At 37.9% G+C, this 19,432-nt stretch overlaps 1 protein-coding gene across 1 annotated transcript in view; it reads left to right on the top strand.

Annotated features, from left to right (window-relative positions):
* The window catches only part of LOC110329304 (transmembrane protein 45A-like), a 28,692-nt gene extending 9,897 nt beyond the window's left edge, over nucleotides 1–18,795 (top strand). Inside the window, exons 2-6 of the mRNA XM_021208855.1 lie at nucleotides 8,195–8,387; nucleotides 10,623–10,829; nucleotides 12,142–12,329; nucleotides 16,711–16,856; nucleotides 18,450–18,795. Of these exons, the coding sequence (XP_021064514.1) occupies nucleotides 8,195–8,387; nucleotides 10,623–10,829; nucleotides 12,142–12,329; nucleotides 16,711–16,856; nucleotides 18,450–18,543 (828 nt within the window). The 3' untranslated portion in view covers nucleotides 18,544–18,795. The remainder of the gene's footprint in view (nucleotides 1–8,194; nucleotides 8,388–10,622; nucleotides 10,830–12,141; nucleotides 12,330–16,710; nucleotides 16,857–18,449) is intronic.
* The last annotated feature ends 637 nt before the right edge of the window (nucleotides 18,796–19,432 follow it).

Here is a 19,432-nt window from a genome sequence, read left to right as displayed (position 1 = left end):
TACCATGAGGTGCTGAGAAGAAGGTATATCCTTTTGTTTTAGGATAAAATGTTTTGTAGATATCTGTTAAAACCATTTGTTTCATAACTTCTGTTAGTTTCAGTTTGTCTCTGTTTAGTTTCTGTTTCCAGGATTTGTCTATTCATGAGAGTTGGGTGTTTCAGTCTCCCACTATTTTTGTTTGAGGTACAATGTGTGCTTTGAGCTTTATTAAAGTTTGTTCAATGAATGTGGCTGCCCTTGCATTTGGAGCATAGATATTCAGAATTGAGAGTTCATCTTGGAAGTTTTTACCTTTGATGAGTATGAAGTGCTCCTCCTTGTCTTTTTTTGATAACTTTGGGTTAGAAGTCGATTTTATTCAATATTAGAATGGCTACTCCAGCTTGTTTCTTCGGACCATTTCCAGCCTTTCACTCTGAGGTAGTGTCTGTCTTTTTCCCTGAGGTGGGTTTCCTGTAAGCAGGAAAATGTTGGGTCCTGTTTGTGTAGCCAGTCTATTAGTCTATGTCTTTTTATTGGGGAATTGAGTCCATTGATGTTAAGAGATATTAAAGAAAAGTAATTGTTGCTTCCTGTTATTTTTGTTGTTACAGTTGGGATTCTGTTCTTGTGGCTATCATCTTCTTGGTTTGTTGAAGGATTACTTTCTCGCTTTTTCTAGGGCGTAGTTTCCATCCTTGTGTTGGTGTTTTCCCATTATTATCCTTGGAAGGGCTAGATTCCTGGAAAGATATTGTGTGAATTTGGTTTTGTCATGGAATACTTTGGTTTCTCCATCTATGTTAATTGAGAGTTTTGCTGGGTATAGTAGCCTGGGCTGGCATTTATGTTCTCTTAGGTTCTGTATAACATCTGTCCAGGATCTTCTGGCTTTCATAGTCTCTGGTGAGAAGTCTGGTGTAATTCTAATAGGCCCGCCTTTATGTGTTACTTGACCTTTTTCCCTTTCTGCTTTTATTATTCTATCTTTATTTAATGGATTTGTTGTTTTGATTATTATATGTCTGGAGGAATTTCTTTTCTGGTCCAGTCTATTTGGAATTCTGTAGACTTATTGTATGTTCACGGGCATCTCTTTCTTTAGGTTAGGGAAGTTTTCTTCTATAATTTTGTTGAAGATATTTACTGGCCCTTTACGTTGAAAATCTTCATTTTCATCTACTCCTATTATCCGAAGGTTTGGTCTTCTCATTGTGTCCTGGATTTCCTGGATGTTTTGAGTTAGGATATTTTTGCATTTTCTATTTTCTTTGATTGCATGCCCATGTTCCCTATGGAATCTTCTGCACCTGAGATTCTCTCTTCCATCTCTTGTATTCTGTTGCTGATGATCTCATCTATGCTGACTGATTTCTTTTCTAGGACTTCTATCTCCATAGTTGTCTCCCTTTGGGTTTTCTTCATTGTTTCTACTTCAATGTTTAGATCTTGGATGGTTTTGATCACTTCCATCACTTGTTTGGTTGTGTTTTCCTGTAATTCTTTAATGTATTTTTGTTTTTCCTCTTTAAGCTCTTATACCTTTTTAGCAGTGTTTTCCTGTAATTCCTTGAGGGATTTTTGTGCTTCCTCTTTAAGGGTTTCTACCTGTTTAGCAGTGTTCTTCTGTATTTCTTTAAGTGAGTTATTAAGTCCCTTCTTAAAATCCTCTACCACTATCATGAGATATGATTTTAGATCTGAATTTTGCTTTCCGGGGTGTTGGGGTATCCAGGACTCGCTGTGGTGGGCATACTGGGTTCTGATGATGCCCAGTTGTCTTGGTTTCTGTTAGTAAGATTCTTAAGTTTGTGTTTACCATCTGGTAATCTCTGTTGTTAGTTTTTATTGCTGTCTCTGGCTGGAACTTGTTCCTCCTGTGATTCTCTTAGCCTCTGTCAGCAGTCCTGGGAGTCCAGCTCTCTCCTGAGTCTCAGTGGTCAGAGTACTCTCTGCAGGTAAATGTGCAGAGGTCTGGAGCTCAGCTCTGCCTCTGGACTGAAGATGAAGGCCTGAAAGGGACCCTGTTCCAGAAGTTATGTTGCTTCTGTTGCCTGTGCACTCTCCTGCACAGACTTGTCTCTTTTGCACCAGGGATAAAAGATGGCGTTCACACATGGTCCAGAGGTCAGAGCCCTCCCTGGAGGCTGCTTTTCCTCTGTTGGGGGAAGTGTGCAGAGGTATGGGTCTCAGCTCTACTTCCTGGCTGAAGATGAAGGCCTGAAAGGGCAATAGATTTTTATATCACTCCCATATGCCCCCCAATTCCAGTCATCTCTTCTAGGATTCTTTCCCTCCCCCTCTCCATTCCCCACCTGATCCTTCCTATTTCCATCCCCATTCACCCCAGTCCATACCTACAAAACATTTTTTCAATTAATATTTTTTTTTTTACAGTTGTTACCCTCTCCCAGTCTGCCCTCCCACAGTTCCTCATCCCATTCCTCCTCCCCCACTGCCTCCAAGAGGATGCTCCTCCCCTGCCAGGCCTACCCACTCACTGGGGCCTCAAGTCTCTTGAGGGTTATGTGCATCTTCTCTCACTGAAGCCAGACCTGGCAGTCCTCTGCTGCATATGTGTGCGCACCCACAAAATTTATATTTCCCTTCTAATTTATTCTTCTCTCATACATCATACCCTGGCTGCAGTTTCCCTTCCATCCCCTACCCTAGTATCTCCCCCATGTCTCCCCTTTCCCCAGATCCTCTCTCTCTCCATCGCTCCTCAGAAAAGAGCAGGCTTCCCAGGACATCAGCCAAATAAAATATAACAAGCTACAAGAAGACCAGGCATATATTCTCACATCAAGACTGGACAAGATAACCCAGTAGGAGGAAAAGGGTCAAGAAGGCAGGCAAATTTGTCAGGGATAGCCCCTGCTCCACTGTTAGGAACCCCACAAGAACATTGAACTATACAACTACAAGTTTTATGTAGAGGACCTAGGTCAGACCTATACAAGCTCCCTGATTTCTGTGAGCCCACTTGAATCACAGTCAGTTGATTCTGTGGGTCCTGTTCTTGATCCCTCTGGCTCCTCAATCATTCCTCCACCTCCTCCATAGGACTCCCTGAGCCCCACCTAATGTGTGGCTGTGGGACTGTGCATCTGCTCCCATCTGCTGCTGGATGAAGTCTCTCCTGTCTCCCTGATGACGATTGTGCTAGGTTCCAGTCTCAGCACATCCTGAGTCAGAGGCCTTGCCTGGTTACAGAGGATGGCTGACTCAGCCTCCATATCCTCTAGTTCTGGCAGTCTTCACCTACTGTCATCCTCATAGATTCTATGGATTTTCCATTACAGTAGGTTTCTACTTGACCCCCAAACCCCACAATTCCTTTTGTCTCTTCCAGTATTCTCTCTCTTCAACCCTCACATGATCTCCTATGTTCTTACCCCACCTACACCCCCCCCCCCAGTCTACCTTCTAGTCCTTGTATCCCTCCTTTAGTCCTTCTTTTTACTTAGCCACTCTGGGTCTGTGGATTGCAGCATGGTTATTTTTTACTTTATAGCTAATATCCACTTATTAGTGTATACATACCAATTTTTGTTTTTCTGGGTCTGGGTTACTTCACCCAGGATAATCTTTTTTTTTTTTTTTTTTTTTTTTTTTTTTTTTTTTAGTTCCATCTATTTGCCTGCAAATTTCATGATGACATTGTTTATTGACTATTGGATTATTTATTGAACAGTGGGACTATTGTCTGGAAATGCTGGGTAAAAACAGTGAATAGTGGCACTGTGGAACTTCCAGAAACCATTATATGAAAGATATCTTAGGGCATGCAGCATAGACACCAGGGAGTGAGTTTAAAATCATAGGTATCTTTATGGGTCTATTTTTATTGCACAGCTATGTTTCTGATCCTCCACTAAGCCATGTAATTGCTAGCATATCATTTGCTATTTTTCATTCTCAGTTAGACATCCACTTATTTAATAATTTCTTGGTTTATTTTTCTTTGTTAATCAAGTATAGTGACAAAGGCTTAACGCTGGGGACATAGATGGATCTAGTGCTATCTCTCAGCTCTGCTTCACATATTCCTAGACATTTCTCATAAGGTTTTCCACAGAGGTAAATCTTCATAGAAATAGAAAAACTAAATTTGTACACATGCTTGGGGTCTCCATCCAAAATAATGGGCATTACCCTGAGGACATCCTTTTGTGGGTTTCCAGATAAAATACAGAATGAGTAATGAAATTTAAATTTCATCAATATACATGGACTATACTTCCCTAATACATTTTTTGAATATTTTTCTTTTTTACTAAACTAATAAGATTTATTTTAAAGTATACAGCTCAGTATTGACATTTTTAAGTGATCAAAAATAATTTATAATAGATAAATGCCTATTAAATATACATGATATCTTCTGAACCTAAAAGTAATATGCACTCAACCAGTTTAAAAAAATCTATTTGGAACATTAAACATGATAGAAGTAGAAAAAATCTCTTGATTTATGAAGTCCTCTATGAAAGGAAATTGTGACAAGTTCCTGATTAGACAGAAACCATACCATCTCCAAGGGAGAATTCACAGAATAACTGTGGCCTCATGGAATGAATTTGGTAGTGTTCCTTCTGTTTCTATTTTGTGGAATAGTTTGGAGAGTATTGGTATTAAGTTTTCTTTGGAGGTCTGATAGAATTCTGCACTAAACCCGTCTGGTCCTGGGCTTTTTTTTTGTTGTTGAGACTTTTAATGTCTTTAGGGGTTATGGGACTATTTTGATGGTTTATCTGATTTTGTTTTAACTTTGGTATTTGGTATCTGTCTAGAAAATTGTCCATTTCATCCAGATTTTCCAGTCGTGTTGAGTATAGGATTTGATGATTTTTTGAATTTTCTCAGTTTCTATTGTTATATCTCCCTTCTCATTTCTGATTTTGTTAATTAGGATACTGTTTCTGTGCTCTCTGGTTAGTCTGGCTAAGGGTTTATCTATCTTGTTGATTTTCTCAAAGAACCAGCTTCTGGTTTTGTTAATTCTTTGTATAGTTCTTTCTGTTTCTACTTGGTTGGTTTGAGCCCTGAGTTTGATTATTTCCTGCTGTCTACTCTTCTTGGGTGTATTTGCTTCTTCTTCTTCTCCTTCTTCTCCTTCTTCTCTTTCTTCTTCTCCTTCTTCTTCTTCTTCTTCTTCTTCTTCTTCTTCTTCTTCTTCTTCTTCTTCTTCTTCTTCTTCTTCTTCTTCTTCTTCTTCTTCTTCTTCTTCTNCTTCTTCTTCTTCTTCTTCTTCTTCTTCTTCTTCTTCTTCTTCTTCTTCTTCTTCTTCTCTAGAGCTTTCAGTTGTGCTGTTAAGCTGCTAGTGTATGCTCTCTTCAGTTGCTTTTTGGAGGCACTCAGAGTTATGAGTTTTCCTCTTAGCACTGCTTTCTGCTTGCTTTCTTTCTTTCTTTCTTTCTTTCTTTCTTTCTTTCTTTCTTTCTTTCTTTCTTTCCATTTCTTTTTTGTTTGTTTTATTTAATATTTTCTTTATTTACATTTCAAATGTTATCCCCTTTCCTACTTTCACCTCCAAAACCCCACTATCCCCTTCCCCTTCCCCCTGCTCACCAACCCACCCACTCCTGCTTTCTGGCCCTGGCATTCCCCTATACTGGGGCATAGAACCTTCACAGGGCCAAGGGCCTCTCTTCCCATTGATGACTGACTAGGCCATCCTCTACTACATATGCAACTAGAGACATGAATTCTACCATGTGTTTTCTTTGGTTGGTGGTTTAGTCCCTGGGGAACTGGTTAGTTCATATTGTTGTTCCTTCTATGGGGCTGCAAACCCCTTCAGCTCCTTGGATCCTTTCTCTATCTCCTTCACTGGGGACTCTGTGCTCTGTCCAATGGATGGCTGTGAGCATCCACTTCTGTATTTGTCAGGCACTGGCAGAGCCTCTTAGGAGACAGCTTTGTGTCCCATTGTGTCCCATAAGTTTAGACATGTTATATCTTCATTTTCATTAAATTCTAAAAAGTCTTTAATTTCTTTCTTTATTTCTCCTTGACCAAGGTATCATTGAGTAGAGTGTTGTTCCAGCTTACAGCTTTTTTTTTTTGTTTTAAACAGTGCTCCATGAGACTTAGGTGCAGGGATTGTGTTGTAGATGCATCAGTTAGGGGTAGGCACCCCATGAACACCCAGTTGTTCTTTGCATTTTGATAAGTTGCCAACTTCTGTTATCTCCATCTGCAAAAAAAAAAAAAAAAAACAAAAAAACAAAAACAAAAAAACAAAAAACAACCCTTTTATTTTGGTGAGGGGTAAGTGCTACACTTATCTGTTGATATAAGGATAGTTATTTAGAATGAAGGTGGTGGATGGCCCAGGCATTTAAGTATTTCAGTAACTGCATTCAATGAGCTATTTATAAACAGGAACATGTGATTGCCAAGGGGATATAGGAGTGGCTGGAAAGAGTTTAAGGGGGTTTAGGAGTGAATGTAATTAAAATGCATTTATACATATATGATAACCTCACATAATAAATTAAAATGATATTAAAATGTAAAACCCTTAACATTAAGCATCAATACATATTGCTAAATATACTAATTTGTTCAAATAAATTAAGACAGTTTTAATCATACCAGGGCCTGAACATAAGTGTTAACAGCAGTTTTTAATCATAACTGCCAAACTTGGAAGGGATCATTCAGTTATCTATAAAACATATTATCTACACTTATATTGTAGTATATATGTTATAGCATATTACTTATTGATTCATCTATTGGTGAATATTAATATTACTTGTCTTTCATTTTCCACTCTTGATGTAGCAATGCCATTCTTCACATATACATAAGAGAGGAAGACATGTATAACAGATGTCTAGGGCATGTGTTACAAACAGAATTGCTGTACCATGAGGAATATGAACGCTAAACGATCCCACTTCTTGTCAGATTAGTTTTGGAAGAAGTTGTGCCAATTTATACTTAATATTAGCAGGGAATAACTTCTCCATTGATTAAGAACTACCGATCAGAGAAGTTAAAAAAACAGACCCCAAGCCATTTCTCAGAGTTTGGACAAGAACCTATGCTCGGTTCTGTGAGATATACTAGGTCCGACTGTTAGATGGTTTGTATAATTTGAGGGTACATTGAAAGGAAAATCTGGGGTCTTAATTGGAGGAATTATACTGGCAGTATTTAGGTCAGCTTCCTGGTTTTTCCCAGGGCTTCCCTTAGCACCACAGAGGAGTAACCCACAGGGGCTGCCCGGAACTGGAGGATCCTACTTTTCTGATCAGAGTATATTCTTAAATCCTCTTTCCTCATTGTGTTTAGCTCTTACCTAGTATTAGATTCATAGAATGATTTTAGAATGTGTCATCATTGTTCTGTTGATGTCCCAATAGATTTGAACAAAGGGCTGCACACAGAATAGATAATCATACTGTTCAAGACCAATTTTTTGACCAATGAAAGGTTATTTCTTTGGAAATCTGAAGCAGTATGTTTCCAATCTTCTGCATTGCAGTCAAGCCATGCCCAAGTTGCCAATGTAGAAGAGAGGACTGAGGAAGAGAAAGTTGAGGGAAACACATAGACTTCAGTGACTCAACCTTCAGTGATGTGCTAATTGCTCAGTCAGCTAGCTAGAATTGAAACCATAGCCCCATTGCACCTACATGAAGGACTTAAAAAGTGTGTGGAAGAACAGGCAAATATTAGATGGATGAAAATAGCTCCTCTCACACACTTGGTCCTTGATACTTTGAAATCATGTACATGGAAAAAAAAAGCATAGACAACTTTGTATCATTTCAAATTCTAAACAAACAGATCAAGGTTTCATATTACTTTCCTTTATGCTTAAAAAGCCAGTGGTTGATGAACTGCATACTGTCTTTTAAAGAAATCTTTGTTGAGTTTTATATTAAAACTGACAACATTTTGCCTAATAGTTGTAAGACCTGGGGAAGTCATTTAACTCCTGTAAACTCATACCTCAGTTGAAAATACAGTAGCAATCTCTTTGGCTAGAGATTGCATTGAAAACATCCCCCACAGTGTTCATGATCAAGTGTCAAAGCGAATTTTAACTTTCAATGGGCATATTTGATACTATAATATGATCTACTATGTGCTAATAACCATCAGGAGCTACTCTGCTGTTTGGGGATGAGAAATGATGTGGTGATGTTCCATGAGTGAAATGTCTATCATCTGTATATTCTTCTCTTTGTAGGTCTCAGGGGATGCTGAAGGTCACATTCTCCCTGGACTCTTTTTAGTTACCCTAGGTCTCTGGTGGAGCACAAAGAGTATTTTGAAGTATATTTGTAAACAGCAAAAAAGGTTTTCCTTCCTTATTACCCCCCAATTTTTATCTCGAGCAGAAATTTTGGAGGGAATTGCGATTATTGTCGTGGTATTAGTAGGTAAGCTGACTTACTATCTTGTATTTTCTCAATTTTGTTGTTTTCATATGCATAAAAGATTTTGTTACAGAATCAAGGAACTCCAAAGCTGACTGTCTTATTCAAAAATATTTATTAAATATTCTAATTACAATTTCCATGTAATATAATTTGGTAGAAAGATGGCATTTTATGTTTATACAAAGGTCTATTTTTTTGAGTTAAATTATTATTTTACTTATTCACTTTACATACCACCCACTGTACCCTGCCCTGCCCGGTCACCCCCCTCTCATAATCTTTCCCCCATCCTCTCTCCCCTTCTCCTCTGAGCAGATGTCCCCCACCGGGTATTCCCCTGCCCTGGCACTTAAAGTCTCTGTGAGGCTAGGTGCTTCCTCTCCCACTGAGCCAGAGAAGGCTGCCCAACTTAGGCTGCCCAACTTTTGGGATACAGGCAGCAGCTCTTGGGATAGCTCCCTTTCTACTTGTTTGGGATCTACATGTACACCAAGATGCACATCTAATACATATGTGCAAAGAGTACGTTCCATGTATATTCTTTTGTCGGTGGTTCAGACTCTGAGAGCCCCAAGGGTCCAGGTTAGTTGACTCTGTTTTCCTATAGAGCTCCTATCCCCCCTGGGGCCCACAATCCTTTTTCCAATTCTTCCATAAGAGTCCCCAAGCTCCATCTACTGATTGGCTGTGGGTGTCTGTATCTGTCTGAGTCAGCTGCTGGGTGGAGCCTCTCAGAGGACATCATGTTTCTGTCTGCAAGCTTAACAGAGTATCATTAATAGTATTAGGGATTAGTGCTTGCCAGTGGGATGGGTCTCAAGTTGGACTGGTTTTTGGTTGGCCGTTCCCTAGGTCTCTGTTCCATCCTTCATGCCTGCATTTCTTGTAGACAGGATAAATTTTTTTTTCTTGAAATTTTTTGGGTGGGTTGGTGTCTCTATAAGTTCACTGGAGTTCCTGCCTGGATACAAGTTGGCCTCTTCAAGTTCCATAGCCCCAATGTAGTGTAGTGAGTCACAGCTAAAGTCACCCCCATTGATTCTTGGGTGCCTCCCTTATCCCAGGGCTCTGTTTCTTCCTGGAGATGCCTCTCACCTCCTCACCCCTGTCAGTTGCAGATTTCCACTCCTCTTCATGGCCTTTTAGCCATCTCTCCTGTCCTTCCCCACCCCTGATCCTGAGCCCCCCATTCCCCTTCCCATTCCCCTCCCTCCCAGATCCCTCCCTTTATCTGCCTCTTATGACTATTTTATTCCCCCTTTTAAGTGAGATTCAAGTGTCCTTGATTGGAAGGCCTATTTCTTAATAAATTAATTGTAGTATTTATTTTGCCTAATTTAATCATGGTGAATTTTCTTTGTAAAATTGTTTGGATCCTCTGAAATAATTTCATATCATTTTTTTCTGGTCCCTGAATGAATATACCCTATTAGAAACTATTTTGCAAGTGATGGAAAGATAATCAAGTGATTGTTGAAAAGCTTCAATAAATCGTTGCTGAGGTTATGGAGTGTAGTCAAGGCTGAGGAAGGCCTTGTTTTATGATCTCATCCTCTTATATTTTTTCTAATTTCTTGAATTAGAGAAAAATAGTTGAGCCACATAATTTATGAGGTCTTCTCATTGCTTTTGGGAATTCTGTAAAATTGGTCTGTTTTTAGTTTTTTTTCTTTGGTTTATTTTCCATTACATTTTAAAATACGATTCACACTGTTTCCAAAGAGAATAACTTTTCTGCAAACTTATGTATGTTAGTTAGCAAGCCATCTCTGAGAAAGTTCAAGTGCTTGTATAACTGATTATACCATATGCTATATTGACTGGGGCTTCTTGCTTATCTTCATCTGGAGGAAGCCAAATCTTAATTTTGCTTTTGAACTCAGGAACCAGGGCCAGTCTTTTACCTAATGGCTATCCAAAGGTCTAGTAGCTAAGAAATGAACAGTCACCATCTATAGGACAGTATCATAAACCTTGGACATTAGGTTAGAATAGACACCTGAAGCAAAGTCATGAGCATTGATTTAGATTAAAATGTGTTATCTTAGTGAGCATTTGAACCTCTAAGGAAGTCTAAGGTGTCTCCACACAGCTGTTAGGGAGCCACCAAGAGAAGAAGTAATGTTTTAAGAGGACACAGCAGAACTCATCAATGCTCATATCTTCCTGCCTGTGCATGCCAGGTAAAAAATCATGTAGAATGTTGCTAAAATGGTGGCATGATTTTTTTTTCAGCAATGACTGGCCAATTTTATTGGATTGTAAACGTAAAACCATCACCACATAAAGAAATGCAGGAGGACCAAATCCGGAATTGGCAACATGTCATCATTTATGTTGTTCTTGCAATGCTGGGTGTGATCAAGATCTTATGTTTCACCATTAGTTCACTGCCAGTCTCTTTGATCACGTTAATGTTGTCAAATTCCTTCTTTGTGGAAGGTTAGTATGTGGGGGAGGCTTGCTTGTCTCCCCACTTTCTTTCTGTACTTGTCTCTAATAGTAAGTACATGGGCAATAATGAGTCCTTTATAATAAAATATTTTTGTTTTCTTAGTATCGGTTGACAGGGCAAAGTATTCCAGCCTTATTAAGATATTTGGGTATGCTCTGTAGGATGCCAGCGGCTTTTCTTCTCTCCTGACTCATCCTGCAATATTGGGCATATACAATCATTTAATGTCATTCACTAGTGTTTCACATTTGCCCTGAAGAATCACTAATATCGTTGTTATTTCTTTGCTTTCTTAGCAATTATTTTTTTTAAGAAATACTTTTAACAATGAAAGAAGAGTAAACCCAGAGTAATGGAAGCATGAATCCTCAAATGGGGTAGCCAGCTGTTAACGGATTCTGCCTCCAAGCCACTAGCTTTTAAATCACTGATATAGTAAAACTTTGCTAGTATGTGCAAAGTAGATTCTGCAAAATTCAGTCATTTTAGAATTGGAAGTACTATTTTTGAGAGATTAATGCAAAAGAAATCACATGTTTCATTCATTTGCTTTCTAAAACTACTGTGGTGGGCGAGGAAAAGGTCTTCAATGAAGATGTGAGAATGTAGATTGATTATGAATCCCTGAAAGCTACAAATGGCTAGGAGGCAGCTGCCTCTTTCCTCTCAGCTGAAGAAAATAGTTCTTGCCTGCTGCCTTTTGAGGACAAGGGCCAGAAAAAAATAAATTGCAACAACTAATAGCTTGGTTCTCATATCTTTAATGAACACCCTTTTCTTCTAGCTTCATAAGAACCATTAAGTTGAAAGTGGAATATGTTTATGTAATGAATTATCACAGATGCTACTTGCTGCTAATATTGTCACACTTCTCAAGATGTGATATATGGGGGTGTTTACTTTTTTTCAGGGAACTAAATTTAAGGCAAGTCTCTGGCTTCAGCTTATTTGTTTGCATATTCACTGAATTGTAGTTCTCTGCTCTGTCATATTTATTTTCCATCAACCTGCATAATAATGCTTTTAAAAATCAATGAGTTGAAAATTTCATGTTAAATGAGAAAAGAAAGGTTAGAGAAGGAAACAGAGGGTTGAATTTCAATAATTCCATCCTAAATAGGCAGTGGTAACTGAAAAAGAAAAAACCAAGATGCATTGCTGTGAGACTTATCAACTGTATAGGTATGTAAAATTCTGTGGCTAGGGAGGGAAGGAAGAAAGATGAGAAAGAAGTGGTGAGTTGATTCTCTTTTGTTTTTTATTCAAAAAACAAGCTCAAATTTCCCCCTGCCCTTCTAGCTTTCCTCATTCACAACCACCCTAAAAGCCTGATGGTGGTGGACAGCTATGTGCATCAACTGGTGAAGTTCACTGCGTTATTGGCTGGTCTGACTGCCTTTATAGAATTCCTCCTCGCAAAGAACAATGTGGTTATGGAGCTCCTGAGGTCAAGTCTCACCATGCTCCAGGGGGCTTGTTTAGCTCAGGTGAGGTGACACCTTTTGATTTATCTTGTTTCTACTTGTGGATTCTCTCCTTAGTGGCTGAGGTATTTTCCTATAGTCTCCAGAGGCATACTGCCTATAGTGAACAGAGGCATACTGCCTATAGTGAACAGAGGCATACTGCCTATAGTGAACAGAGGCATACTGCCTATAGTGAACAGAGACATACTGCCTATAGTAAAACTGTTGGTCTTTAGGCTGTTATGTCTTTAAGGGCAATAGCCTTATATTCCTAGTGGGAACACTGGTAGAACAACTGAGCAGGACGTCGGATGTGCCAGTTATCACGCATCTGACTACCCACTACATAGAAACCCTGAGTTGATGATATTAGTCATCAACAATTCTTGATCATAAGACATCATATTGCCTAGTTAGTAGTGAGCTCCAGAAATATATGGAAGGCAAGAAAGCGAGGAGTCAGTTATCTATTGAGAAACAAGTATTTGTTTGCCATTGTATTGAAGAATAATTTTTTGAGACAGTATCTTATTACATATCCCTGGTTAACCTTGAACTCAGAATCCTAGAATCCAAGGCCCCAGCATCCTCAGTGCTGGAATTTAGGTGTATGCCATGTCTGTCTTTTACTGGATTCTTATGAACATCCAATTTTTCCAATTTATGATAATGTAGCATTTAGGTATTTTCATTTCCAACATATTAGTAGGAAGATTAAGAAGATTAAGCTATTTTGCAAGGTTCATACAATAATGAAACTAGGCACTTCTCTGTTAAATTATTTTCTATATAAGCTTAGCTTAAGAGGCACTCATCCATGTTAATGGAGAAAATGGCACCATATACAGGATATTATGGGAACTCAAACAAGAATCTTGGATGAATAGGGTCCAAGAGGTAGATATGCTTGACACATGGTAGAAACAATGAATATGCACCCTCACCCCAACCAGCATCTTTGTCCCATCCATTTGCCATTCTATTAATATATGTGGGGCCTGGAAAAATGTTAAATGCTGAGGATAAAAACAGTGTTATGCATCTTTCTGTGTTGAATGAAATATATACCATATCAAAACTTCGGCCATCAGACTAGGGAGAAAGCCCAGTAGCCTCTCATGTCTCCCTCAGGTCACTTACTGCCTCTAGGGTAGCTTTTCTACATTCTTAATGCTGTGGCTCCTTAAAGCTGTTCCTTGTGTTATGGTGACCTCCAACCATAATTTTTCCTTTTTGCTACTTCATACCTGCAATTTTACTACTGTTAGGAGTTGTAATATAAATGTCTGATATGCAAATGGCACAAGGGTCAGTTGACCACCAAGGGGTTGTCGTGACCCACAGGTTGAGAACCAATGTGGTTTACATTGCTACTAGGGCTCACATTGTGGTTTACAAAGCTAACTAAAAACCAACCAACCAACCAACCAACCAGCCATACAAACATACTGAAGCAGAATCTAAGTCTAAATTTATCTTATCCTAACCCTTAAGCTATTTCTATTTGATGATGTCAACTCTCTGACCTCAATATTTTATTAAAAGTAGAATTATAATCAGTGATTGATTACATACATATTTTATGATGTCTGATAAATTGTGCTCTGGTCTATACTTAAAGATGCAAAGAATATTTGGGATGGAAGCAGTGCATTGACTAAATAGGCCATTCTAGGGATTTTTAGTTACCAGAAAGGAAGTCACTTGACAATGCTTTCTTATAACTCGTGTGAAATACAAATACTTGAAATAGCATTGTCAGGTGAGGGAAAGGGGCAGTATCATGACCAACAGAATAGGAAATATGTGGTCTAGGGGTAACATAGTAACATATCTTCATGGGTCCAACTTCATTTTTAGCTGTGATCATTCAAACTGCTGAGATTACCCAGAGTGACCTGATTGTTCAGTCCACATTCCTTCCATATTGACCATCATGGCAAGAATATATTTTTGATGGAGAATGTGCAGCAGAAGGAAGAAGCCAGGCACTCTTTGGAATACTGTCTGGGTCATTCAGAAATTTTGACTGGTGTCAAAATGATTGAACTTTCTGAGTTCCAGACTTCTTTTTATAATGGGAGGGATAATGAGACCTCCTTATTGAAGTTACTTTTTAAGACTAAAGATTACTTCAGACAGCTCATGCATACATAAGGGTAAACTGCTTGGCACATGGCATATATTACTTGGTCATATATTTGAGATAATAAAAATTGGAGTTCTCATTCCATCCAAAGGGAATCTATACACAGGAGCAAGTGATTTAAGAAAAAAAAACTTAGTTTCTATTGATTAACTCAGAATATTTGAAATTTAAGGAAGAAATGAAATTAAGTCTTTACTCAATATAGACTAATTGCATATTTTTCCATAAAATTTCATTATTTGTAAAATGAAGATTACAGATTAAGGTGGTAATACATTACAAAGAGGCCATTGGAAGGAACTTGAAGGCACTGCCATAAATATATGGCCAAATTGCCATAGCATTTATATAGTTATCCATGATATAATCCAGATTTGTTATATTTCATTTTGCTCTAGAGACCTGAAATCTATCAGTCTACTATCTGCCATTTTATTGGGATAAAGTTTATATGACACACAACTTTAAAGGATTAAATTCAGCAGCCTTTATTTTATTCCAAACGCCGTACATTACTACCTCTAATGCTCTCCCAAACATTCCCATGCCTACAAAGAAAACCCAGTGCTCAATTAGCAGATATTTCCCTTTGTCTTTGCTCCCAGGCTTTGCCAACCACTAATTTGTTTCCTAATCCCACATATAATGAATAATTTCCTTAAAAGAGGACAATGCATGATCTACTGTTTCTGCTCATTTTTACTCAAAATATCTTCAAGTATTATCCATGTTCTTAAATATGTTAATAATTCACGTTTTCATCTTTGGATAATCATCATGCTGCTATGAACATTTATGTACACATTATTTTTGTTGAATTCTTGGAGACATCCCTAATAGTAGAATGCCTGGTTATATGGCAATTCAAAATTTGACTCTCAGAGAAACTGTCAACTTTTTTCTAGTTTCATTTTACACATTTATGGATTCCAATTCCCCTGCATCTTCACCAACATTTCTAATATTTTATTTATTGTTATGATTGCCCTTCTAGTAAGTGGTTTCCCATTGCCATTTTGATTTACCTTTCTCTAATTACCAATCATCGTAACTTTTCTTATTTTTTGCTACTTTGTGGGTTTTTCTCCTGTCTCATAACAATATCTTCTCTGGCTCAATATCTCCTCACTCAATAGTCTCCTATTGTCACTCTGCTCAGACTCTTTTCTGCACTGTCCTCTATTCTTTCTTCCTGCATCAAGTATTTTCTCTAACTCTACTCTCTGAGCCTACTCTTCCACCACCTGGACCCTACTCTCATCCTACTCCAATTCTACTCCTCTCTTTCTGCCTCTGCTAGCTTTTTATATACTCTTATGTTCTCAGAAGTCCAAGAGGCAATCAACACTGAAGGTCATAGGGTCCAACAGTTCTAACAGCTAAATATTCCCAAAGGGATAGTTGACAACAACTGAGGATCTTTTAAAGGGTCAGGCAAGCAAAATGAATCACACTACAAATGATGTTGTTTACCTTCTGTATGATTATTGACCATTTTCATATTAAAGAACAATTTTCTCTATATATGAGAACTTCATTTATGTATACAATGAATTATGACCATATAACTCATCATATAATTCTCTCATTTCATCTCTCTTAGTCTCTGAATCCCTCCCCAACCCAACTTTCCCAACTTCACATCTTTTCTTTCTTGAAACCTAATTCAAATTAGTGCTTCCCATATGTACATAGTGTGGGATCATCCATAACACGGGGAATCCACAACAGGCCACATCCTCTAAAGAGAATGACTCTTTCTTCTCCAATAGCTATCAAATTTTAATAGCTCATCAGGAAATGTCAAGGCCTGGAGAGAACCTTTCCCATCGTTACCAGAACTCTCCTTGGCTTCATTTTGTGGCTAGTTTGGGACATATAAACACTTCTTTGGATTTTATGAGTGGGACACCATGTTACCATATTCAGAAGACAGCATTTCAGAACAATCCTCCTCCTTTGACTCTTATACCCCTTCTGCTTCATCTTCTAAGACGTCCCCTGAGCCTTGGAACTGATACTAATCAGGGCAATAATGAGGATGACCCATTTAGGGCTTAACACTCTTTCAAGAGAGTTTAGAAAGATGACTAGGCAGATACTGTCTATGTTACTAAACTAGGTAGAAAGGCATGATTTATCTGTGCTGTCTCATATGCTGGCAATCATCTAGTTGTCAAACACTTGGAATAACTGTGTTTGGTAATGTGTCTGGTTATTTTATGTATCATTTTGTTTTGTTTTAAAACACAGATTGGTTTTATTCTGTACCCCAAAGATATGGAGCATGCATGGGACCTGAATGATGTCAACAACACTGCAATTCTTTCCATATACTTTGGTGTTTATTATGCATCAACCTATGTCATCATTGGAGTTAATTATGTTCTTGTTAGCTGGTAAGTTAATGACTTGCACTCATCAAATATGATCATCAAGACTCTACTGAGTAGTTAATCTTAAAATTTAAATCCTTACCACAAATGTGTTTCTTCTATTACTGTTCTATAAGTAAAAAGAGTATAGCAGAAAATTCTCTGGAAGCACAGAAATTGTCAGAAAAACAGTAAATGCTGACTCAAACTTGGAATAGGTGTCTCTGATGCGCCTCTGACACATACATCATCCTGCAGCACATTTACCTGAGCCTCCCTGGCAGGAGATTTGAATGTCCTCTAGAACAGTTCCTTCTGATGGAAAAAGGCCCAAGTTTTTGTCTTGGAGAGGGAGAAGAAACAGGAAGTCTGCCATCTTAAATATTAAGTATATTCATCTACTAAAGTCCCTTTCCCTGTCTGTCTACTTTCTAGGGATCTATTTGATTCCTAATGCCTCCATGGTGACAGGCCCAGACTTCATCAGACCATGGAAGGCAGAAAATTGAAATCAAGATATAGGTGCTTAGAGAAGTTTCTCATAAAATGAAAATGATTTTGGTAATTTCATTTACCATATTTGTTTATATATTGTTTTCTGTGATTTATGGAAATTATGTTCTACTTATGTGGCCACTCTACACAATGCCCTTATGATAGTCATATATAGGGAAAAAGGGGCATGGTTCACACTGATATTTTCCTTTGGATCATAGAAGTAGAGAGCTTGCTCAACTTTGGCCACTAAGAAGCTTCATACCTTTGAGTGTTGGATATTGTAACCATTTCCTCTAAACCTCGATCTGAGTTTATTTCAAAGTACTAACATTGGGCATAGGATGGGGACACTTCTGTCTATTTTAAAAACAGATTTATTCTTTGAGAAATTTATACATTTATATAATGCATTTTCATCATCCACTTTCATTTTTACATCTTTATTTCTTCTAAGACCTCTCCAGACACCTACTTCTCTCAACTTCATGACCTCTTCTTTTCAAAAACACACTCACTGCGTTTAATTATTGGTTCTTATATACCCATAGATTCTAAGGCTGGACATCTACTGGAAAGGAACTTGACACTTCTCTGAACTTCTCAATTTATTATATATATGGGTGTTACCTGTAAACAGCCAGTGCCCTGCTTACAAAAGTAGTTCTTTGAAGGTACAAAGAAGAGTTGAAATTCAGCCTACACTTGACCTGGCATTAAAGTTAACTTGGGCTAGCTATAATAAAGGCAATGGCTTTATGTAATTTCTTCAGGGGAAAACCACCTTCTTGTAATTCATAGGATGTTGTGGAAACTCCACTGATAATGAGTTCATGTAGGCTTGCCACATATTGTAGATTCTTTTGCTTGTGTTATAAATGATCTAAATTATGTCCTAACATGATAATTTTGAAAGCCCATATTTTATCTGCTTGCTTTTATCTTACTTTAATCTACACAAATTTTAAATAGCTCAAAAGCAAATAGAAATTATTTTCCTTTTGGAGTTATATCCACAGTTACACAAATAATCTGGAGTTTGCTTTTTATTATAGATTCACATTGTTTTAAGGTTTAATTTTACATGTCACTTAACCATGGATAGCTTTCTTTTTTCCTCAGGTTCATTAAGTGGAAACTTAGCAAGGTCTACCCATCAGAAATTCAATTTCTGAAAAATTATGAACAGCAAGAAGACTCAGAAGATGGTATGTGATTTTTGTTCCCAATTACTTCAGTTCTCCTGGAGAAAAAGTTGACCACATCTCTCTAAAGGATAAGAGGAGTGATTCCTGGTGTGTATAGTAACAACGCTATGAAACACTGTGAAAGGAGCATTATAGCAGTGCCTATAAGAGGAGAAAGCTACCACAGCATTGAAAGCCACCATTGCCCCCACACTGTTAAAGCAGGTGAATGATTAACACATGAAAAACCTTCTTGTTATACTAGAAACCATCATCCATGCAGGATAAATATCTTCTGGTATAGCCCCTGTGAGGAAAACCTTACCCCCAATATGTAAATAAACCCAATAAACTCATTGGTTCTCCAGGATGGACTTTAGTGGAATCATACTTTGGTTTTTGGTTTGTTTCTGGTGTCTCATCTGATATTATTTATATCTTCCCAGGGGAAGAATTATCACAACATCTAATCTCTAAATACATACACTCAAACAAGATACAAGCTGGGGATTTCTTGTAAGAACATTTGGTTCTGTCTAAGACTGCCATCAGACCCAGGGATCTAGGAGACTCTTAGTTGGCAAGAAAAGAATTAATAGCAGGCTGATAGGAAATACAAACAAACAAACAAACATTGACTGCAGCTAAAGACAGAAAAACTAAATTTTGTCAAAAAAGTTATTTTTGCACAATTACTTCAGTTCTCCAAGAGGAAAAGCTGACCAGAACTCTTTGAAGGATAAGAGGGATGTTCCCTGGGGTGTATGGTTACAAATAGAATAGAAAATAGAAAACTAATAGAAAATTTATTGCATTTAAGATCTATAAACACTCCAAAGACAGGGTGCATGCTAATTTATGACAGACGAGATCGGGTATGATAAGAGTGGTATAGCTGTAGAACATGTACACTTACAA

This window comes from Mus pahari, chromosome 12 (assembly GCF_900095145.1).
Source record: "Mus pahari chromosome 12, PAHARI_EIJ_v1.1, whole genome shotgun sequence".
In the NCBI taxonomy this organism is placed as follows: domain Eukaryota; kingdom Metazoa; phylum Chordata; class Mammalia; order Rodentia; family Muridae; genus Mus; species Mus pahari.
Note: the sequence above shows the minus strand (reverse complement) of the source record. Positions and strands in the feature narration are given on the sequence as shown.